This window comes from Urtica dioica, unplaced genomic scaffold (assembly GCF_054948205.1).
Source record: "Urtica dioica subsp. dioica isolate 48M unplaced genomic scaffold, U.dioica_male_clone48M_v1_H2 Urtica_dioica_male_H2_contig_58, whole genome shotgun sequence".
Classification (NCBI taxonomy): Eukaryota; Viridiplantae; Streptophyta; class Magnoliopsida; order Rosales; family Urticaceae; genus Urtica; species Urtica dioica.
In genome coordinates, this window is record NW_028297248.1 from 17049 (window position 1) to 25000 (window position 7952).

At 35.5% G+C, this 7952-nt stretch overlaps 1 protein-coding gene across 1 annotated transcript; it reads right to left on the minus strand.

The window, feature by feature from the left end:
* Positions 1 to 395: 395 nt before the first annotated feature.
* Positions 396 to 3242, minus strand: LOC149376174 (tubulin alpha-1 chain). Its single transcript, XM_089606607.1, has 4 exons — positions 3018 to 3242; positions 2669 to 2903; positions 1965 to 2335; positions 396 to 1334 (listed from the first exon to the last, which is right to left on the minus strand). The coding sequence occupies exons 1-4, from the start codon at positions 3108 to 3110 to the stop codon at positions 678 to 680; spliced, it is 1356 nt and encodes a 451-aa protein (XP_089462733.1). The 5' UTR covers positions 3111 to 3242; the 3' UTR covers positions 396 to 677.
* Positions 3243 to 7952: the final 4710 nt, after the last annotated feature.

Sequence of the window (7952 nt, forward strand, 5' to 3'; positions counted from 1 at the left end):
ATCTTGAGTACATAACATACAACGCCTATTCAAACGCACAGTTTCGTGTTTGCTTGGATAGAACTCAGAAATTACAAACCTAGCTTGAGATCTTTTCTACATAAAAAAACAAAAGCTTGAGATATTTTTTATCACTTGCATTTACTTTTCGCTTTTGTCAAAGAGATTATCAGTGTCGTTGTCTGTAAATTGGATTCTTGTGAAGTCGAAATAGTATTTGGATGACTCCGAATACTAAAAAAAAACACCTTTTTTTATATTTCTTATAACATGGCCCAAACGATGCTTGGCCTTGGATGTTAATTTAGTCATTTAGAACAGCAATCTGAAAAGAAAGAATAAATAACCACGGTATTGACATACTAAATGATGGTCTATGAGAATCTTAGGCAAGATTATCCTACAAAAAATTTTAACTCATTTGCTTCAAACCCATTTTGACAATAACAAATGACGGTCGTTCTACCTTCGATAAAAGCTATATTCAAAATTCTTAACGCAATCGATCTAAACCAAACTGCTGTAAAATAAAACCCAATTCAAACCAGAATCACAAAACACAATACAACAAAAATACTAAAAAGCACAGACATGAGTTCACCAATGAGTTCATTGGTAAAGACTAAAGAGTAAAAAAAGCCATATCCTTTTACTCGATTTTTTACTTGATTCATCATTCAGTACTCATCTCCTTCGTCCCCATCGTCACCATCGGCGGACTCAGCCCCGACCTCCTCGTAGTCCTTCTCGAGCGCGGCGAGATCTTCTCGGGCCTCGGAGAACTCACCCTCTTCCATGCCCTCGCCGACGTACCAGTGAACAAACGCCCTCTTGGAGTACATGAGGTCGAACTTGTGGTCGATCCTCGAGAACACCTCGGCCACGGCGGTGTTGTTGCTGATCATGCACACGGCTCTCTGTACGCTGGCCAAGTCTCCGCCGGGGACCACCGTGGGAGGCTGGTAATTGATCCCGCACTTGAAACCCGTCGGGCACCAATCCACGAACTGGATGGTCCTCTTGGTCTTGATCGTGGCCACCGCCGAGTTCACGTCTTTCGGGACCACGTCGCCTCTGTACATGAGGCAACAAGCCATGTACTTCCCGTGCCTCGGGTCGCACTTTGCCATCATCGAGGTGGGTTCGAACGCCGTGTTCGTGATCTCCGCCACCGAGAGCTGCTCGTGGTAGGCTTTCTCGGCCGAGATCACCGGCGCGTACGAGGAAAGCATGAAGTGGATACGAGGGTACGGGACGAGGTTGGTCTGGAACTCTGTCACGTCCACGTTCAGAGCTCCGTCGAAACGCAGCGACGCAGTCAACGATGAGATCACCTGTCAGAGTCGCACAAAAAAAATCTTAGAACTTTGTTCTAACCAATCATTCTCTGTGTTAAAGATACTAAGAGTGTCGAATTTGAAACCAAACTTAACATTCTACCAAATTTTAGTACCAAGACTTGTCTGCATGACATTTTTTTTCTAGGAACACTGATAGCAGAGCATAGCCTATATACTGCTATAACTTGTGAAATCTACATCAGAGATGCTAAATATATCAAATTTAAAATCAAACATTACATTCTATGGAATTTAAGTATTCATGGCATATTTTTTTTCCCTAAGAACACAGCATATATTCTACGTCTGGAGTAGAAGATATCCTATACAGTCCTACAAGTTGTGAGTTTTACATCAAAGATACTATAAAAACCAAATTTGAAATCAAAATTTCAAACATAACATTCCACCAAATTTAGTACCTAGACTAGTGTTCATAGCATTTATTATCTCTCTTAAAACACAGCATATAGAATTCTATATCGATAGCAGAACATAGACTTGGAAGTGCTATATAACTTGAGACAATAGTTCTAACTTCTAAACATAAAAATATAGCATTCTACCCAATCGATCTTAGACTTTAATTACCAGCAGTAGGTTCATTCAAAATATCAATTGTACCTGAGAGATGAGCCTGTTGAGGTTGGTGTAGGTGGGTCTCTCAATGTCGAGGGATTTACGGCAGATGTCGTAGATGGCCTCATTGTCGAGGAGGACCGAGACATCGGTGTGCTCGAGAAGAGAGTGGGTCGAGAGCACGCTGTTGTAGGGCTCCACCACAGAGGTCGAGACCTGAGGCGAAGGGTACACCGTGAACCCCAGCTTCGATTTCTTTCCGTAGTCCACCGAGAGCCTCTCGAGTAGCAGCGACCCGAGCCCCGAGCCGGTCCCGCCTCCCACGGCATGGAACACTAGGAATCCCTGGAGCCCCGTACAATTGTCCGCGAGCTTCCGAATTCGGTCCAGGCATATATCCACTATCTCTTTCCCAACTAAATCCAATCAAGACCAAAAAAAAAAAAAAAACTTTAGACTAGGACACTGTTCAGTTTATCACAGTTTCACACTCATTTGAATGGACTATGTAGGCTACGAAAACGCTAATTAAGGCTTTGGTTGGTTGATAATGTGATTACTATTTTTTATATTTTTTTTTTTTAAAAATGGGGATCTGGCCTCTGAATGGCCAGATCTAGACTTAATTTCACGGCACTGTTCATTTTTTTTTTATACAAAATAAAAGGAAATACAACAAGTATACAAACAAACGAAAGTTTTCAGTGAGCGAGATCTGAAGTGAGGCGAAAGTTGAGTTGAGAGTTTACTTGTGTAATGGCCTCTTGCGAAGTTATTGGCGGCGTCTTCTTTGCCGCTGATGAGCTGCTCGGGATGGAAGAGCTGGCGGTAAGAACCGGTTCGGACCTCGTCGATCACGGTGGGCTCCAGATCCACGAACACCGCGCGTGGAACGTGCTTTCCCGATCCGGTCTCCGAGAAGAACGTGTTGAACGCGTCGTCGCCACCACCGACCGTCTTGTCGCTCGGCATTTGCCCATCCGGCTGATACCAAAAAAAAAAAAAAAACAAAACAAAAACGGATCGTTAGTACTTCTTAGGGTTTGGATACAAAAGGAAGAGGAATTAGAAGAAGAAGAAAGTGCTGAAATGACGAACCTGGATTCCGTGCTCGAGGCAGTAGAGCTCCCAGCAGGAGTTTCCGACTTGAATTCCGGCTTGGCCGATGTGGATTGATATGCATTCTCTCATTCTGTTTGGCTGTTCTTCGTCTTTCTAGGGTTTGGTTTGTTTTGTTTTGTTTCTCTCTTTGGCACTTTACAGCGAGGTTGTGACAAAATAACTGTTAAAGAATTGTATTGATATTTAAAAGCGTGTGAGAAAAGAGGGGGGAAAGTAACCGTTGACAGGATATTTTAGGGGTTTTTGAAATTTTGAAAAGAAAAAAAAAGTAATGAGATAAGTGCGTGTTGTATGACTTTGTGGTGGCCTCCAGCTGATCGACTTTCATTTTTTTGGGGGGAACTTCTTTTTCTTTTCTTTTTTTGAATTTTGAATTTAGTTATTAGGGTAAAAATGCTTTTGGGCTTTGCCGATTTTAGTTTAGTATTGGGCCGAGAAAACCCATATAGGAAAACCACTCAACACATACACGTGTGTGTGAAAAAAATAGAAAAATGGAAGCGAGTAGGATTAATCTATAAAAAAAAAAGTGAGTATAATTAATCTTCCAGCAACCAACAGATGTGTTGTATTTGGCAATGAACAATACACGAATGTTTGATACGGATCTCGAAGTAGATTCTTTGGAATTTTTTATGTAATCCGTCATAATAAATCGTGGAGCCATCGAGATGAGTAAATTTTAAAAATAAATGAAAAAACTCATAAAATTTTAGAGTACATATGTAAAAATTTAATAATTACAAATTATGGCAAAAGAATAATTTTCAAAAATTTTGGGACATTTTCATTTCGTCAATAGTTGACTCAAGAGGGTCACAGTCATGTTAAAACTTAACTATGTAAGTATGGAGTTCTTTGTTCTTCAAATATATTTAATAATTTGCTTGACTGCATCATGGTACTATGTACAGGGTTAGATTGAAAACGACTCAATCATGCCTACTCCATAGCAAATATATGTTATAGTGCATATCATAACATACATGAGGTTCAAAGTCTTCCACTCGTTGAGTTGTCGATTTTTAAGTTAATGTCATAATTATAAAAAATAAAAATAAAAACTAAGCGAGTATATAAGGAGGATAAAATGAATTAAAAAGTTACAAGAAATTCAAAAGACAAATGTCTAGGGAAACAAATAGTTTTTCTCATAAAATAGAGCGGTTAGCTCGTTGATATAGTACTTGGTCAAAGAGTCTTAATGTAGTATAAACTTAGCAATTCCATCACAAAGTAAAGAAATTCACATTAGCAACGCAGTCAGATCAGATCATTAACAACTCGAGCCACACAAAAATTTAAATTAGAACAAAATTTCGATATAACTATACACAGATAGAAATAAACAACACATTACTATTTTTTTTTCAAATTAGACAGATATAAGAGTGTTTAGTTACAAACATGTAATTATAATAGTCCAAACTTTAAATTTCGAAGTTCGGAATTGACATTTAAGGCTAACTTATGTAACCCTGAAAAATAATAATTTGTTTTAAAACATATAAAAGATCGAATATTCGTTAATACACATTTAGATAACCTCCAAGTCTCCAACTAGTTATTCAAATTTTACTGGTTTATCAAAATTACATTCCCACTTTTCTTTTATCCTACCTCCTAGAAGGTGCTCATGTTACCATGGATTGCCTTTTAAAGTTTCTACACTATCCAAGCCGTCATTGGGTTCTATACTGTTGAGTAAAAAAGACCAAGCCCATTACATGACAAACAACGTATACAGCCCAAATGATAAGTCCACGCTTGCAATGTTCTAAGACAAGTTTTATTTATGTGGAAATATGTTTACGAGATTATTCCTAAACTATTATGGTCTCTTTAATACTTTAGGCAAGAAGTCAAAATTAATTAAAAAAAAAACTATGAATATTTTATATGTGTTTATACAAAAATACCCGTAATTATATATTTTTTATTTTTCTTTTGTATTTACTTTTGTTATATACTTAATGGTGACAAAAATAAAGTTAGAGATCATTTTCATTTGTTGTGTGAAGTTTAAAAAAAAATCAGAACGGGAAAAAAAGTTGTTTGAAAATTCGTTTGAAGATTTATTGACATTTGAACATTGTATTGACATCGTTGTCAATAAACTTGATCTCTAATGTTGAGCAAATTCCCGCTGCTAAAACTTTAATATTCCAAACTTTCAGTGGAGCAACTAACAGCGGTGATGTCGAAGGAGCAATTGTCGCATATCTGAGCTCGTCGGAAGAGCGTTGTCGCTGGGTATCTCATGATCTCTCCAGCATCGGCATTAACTCCAACTCGTTATGGATTTACCTTTAGGTTTGGATTTTGATTTTAAGGTTTTTTTGTCATTTTTGTTGAACAGAGAATAAAAAAAGAAGAAAAATAGTCGCAGAAAAGAAGGAGAGAGAGAGAGAGAGAATGAAATGTCAAATGAGTGGGAAATAAAAAGGGTAAAAGAGTAATTACACCAAATGATAAGTCATAGTTTGGGATTAATTTGAACATATTGTATTTTGGTCCAAAACTATTGAGTAAGTTGTAGTTTAAGAATAAGCCATTTTATGTACTTTGTTGAGAAAACATTATGCTTATAATTTTTACAGCGAAAATAATCATTTTTTTCTATGCTTAATTTTTTCTTTTACAAATATGATTAATGTTTTGAGTTTTATTTAACTTTATTTATTATTACAATTTAATTTATAAGAAAAATAAATGTTTATTGCTTGATATAAAGCTATTTTTGAAAAGATTTAAAATTACCGCTATTATAGAAATATTACACTTCAAAACTGTTGTTTTTATAATTTTCCCTTTATTTATTGCAATTGCTTAGTTAAATATTTGAATCCCTTTATCGTAAAATGAATGCTATAATATAATATTTTTATCATGCAAAAATATTGAATAATAACAATAAGGCGTATAAATAATCACAATGGGATTTGTCCCACTATATGCACATCAATCAAACTCAAATCTGCTTTCGCCTGTATCTCACTGGCAATTCCACTATGGTTACTCCATTCACAAATCATTGCCATTGATGAAATTTTTCCCATCATGTGTAGGACTGAGCCAATCGTCACTTTTGTTATATTTTACTACCTATTTTCGCTGGAAAGACATTTTGGGCACTATGACTTGTTAGAAGGTATATTTGATGTTTGAGGAAATTAAGGACACAAGTACACGAAGATTAGCAAATTTTATTTCATTGTGTATTTTTAGTTTCTCCTGAGGCTTGGTGTAACACTATCAGTTTCTGAGTCACTTTGTCAAAGCTCGTGAACATTCAAAAAAGTTGCAATGAGAAACCCACATGTCTAAGGCTGTCTCATTTTTGTGCTTTGATAATGATGATCAATGCTTTCATTATTATCATAACTGTTATCACGGCTAAAGTAATCCAACCAAGGAAACAAATGAAAATGAGTAGAAATGGTATGTAAAGTGTAAGCTTAAATTATTAAAAAGAAATAAAAGGGTTATGTTTTTTTATTTTATTTTCTTTCTTCATGATTTTCAGGGATTTTATTTTCCAATTCAATGCTTTAACAGTAATAGTCTGTTCTGCAACACTTTTGCCACAATGATAATAGAACCAACGAGGCAAGGACTAAGCCTTATTGTAGGTGTTGGTACCTTATGTTAGCTGTTTTTGTTACGAAAAAATTGTTGTTTTTTGTGATTCTAGAAACATCTTCCTTGAACATGAGGTGTCTGTTTTACACGTCAGTAATGTGACGTGACTTTCTGCTGACTGATTTTTTTGTTTGATTTTCTTTGGCGCTGTTTCCGATTGTCCAATGAGCATTCTCTACGTGCATTGGAAAATCATAGTCAATGACACTATACGTATGTGTCTTATAAAAGGATATTTTTCTCTTTTTGATAGGGTTACATATCTAGGTATTTTGTTGCAGTCGTCATCGCCGAAATACCATGTTTTAGATGTGTTTAATACTCTGTTTTTGTTGACAGTCATTGTTAGAGCTTTGTCACATTGTTAGTTGTGTGTTGATTCAAGTTATTGTAAAACACGCATTGTTATAAACGTTGTTAAAACACTGAGAGAGTACGAGTGAAAAGTGAAAGAAGTTCAAACACATGAGGACCTGTGTTAGAAATTGCTAGAGTAGTTTGAATTTACAAGAAACCTAGAAGGTGATCATCCATGGTTGTTCGACGTTGTACTTACTCTACCGTATAGTGAAGTTCTCTTTCCACCGAGAGTATCATCCCTTCAAAAATAGATACGACTGATCGAATTGAGTTACAATCTCTTGTATTTCTTTACTTTTAGTTTATATGTTTGCATTATTTTGTTAAACTGGTAAGTTGTTTCTTATTAACCTGTTACAACATCCTTAAAAATATCACAATAAATAATAAATCTACTTTTTCAGTCGGGTGGATTCACATCTTGCAGCTCGAATCAAATCGTACATAAAAAATAAAATAAAAAACATAGCTGATCAAGTTGAAAAAAAAAAAAAAAAAAAAACACATCAGGATAAATGGATGTAAACAATGATCAAATAGATTTGCTAAGCTGCGTCAGTGATCATTGTATATTTTCTTATTGCCAAATATTCAATAGGAAAAAAGGAAAAAGGAACTACATTTTCTAGTTTTTTTTTTATCAAACATCTTATAGTTGTATATACACTGAAATATGTGGTCCATGAGTTTTTGCTATATGAGCGTCTTGACTTATGTCTATCATGACATGATGGTCTATATACATGTATGAGCTGCTTCAATGATTTCTCATTCAAACAGCTTATTTTTAATTAATCGTAAAGGATATATATATATATATATATATATATATATATATATATATATATGTATATATATCTGTGTGTGTATGTGTGTGTGACCTTCAACTTGATTTGGATGGTGGAGATA

Excerpts from the sequence above, each read along its gene's own strand:
- LOC149376174 (XM_089606607.1), bottom strand. The coding sequence starts at position 3,110 with ATGAGAGAATGCATATCAATCCACATCGGCCAAGCCGGAATTCAAGTC. Across the intron at positions 2,336-2,668 it reads CGCAAGAGGCCATTACACAA|TTGGGAAAGAGATAGTGGAT; the intron begins GTAAACTCTCAA and ends GATTGGATTTAG. Across the intron at positions 1,335-1,964 it reads TCAACAGGCTCATCTCTCAG|GTGATCTCATCGTTGACTGC; the intron begins GTACAATTGATA and ends CGACTCTGACAG.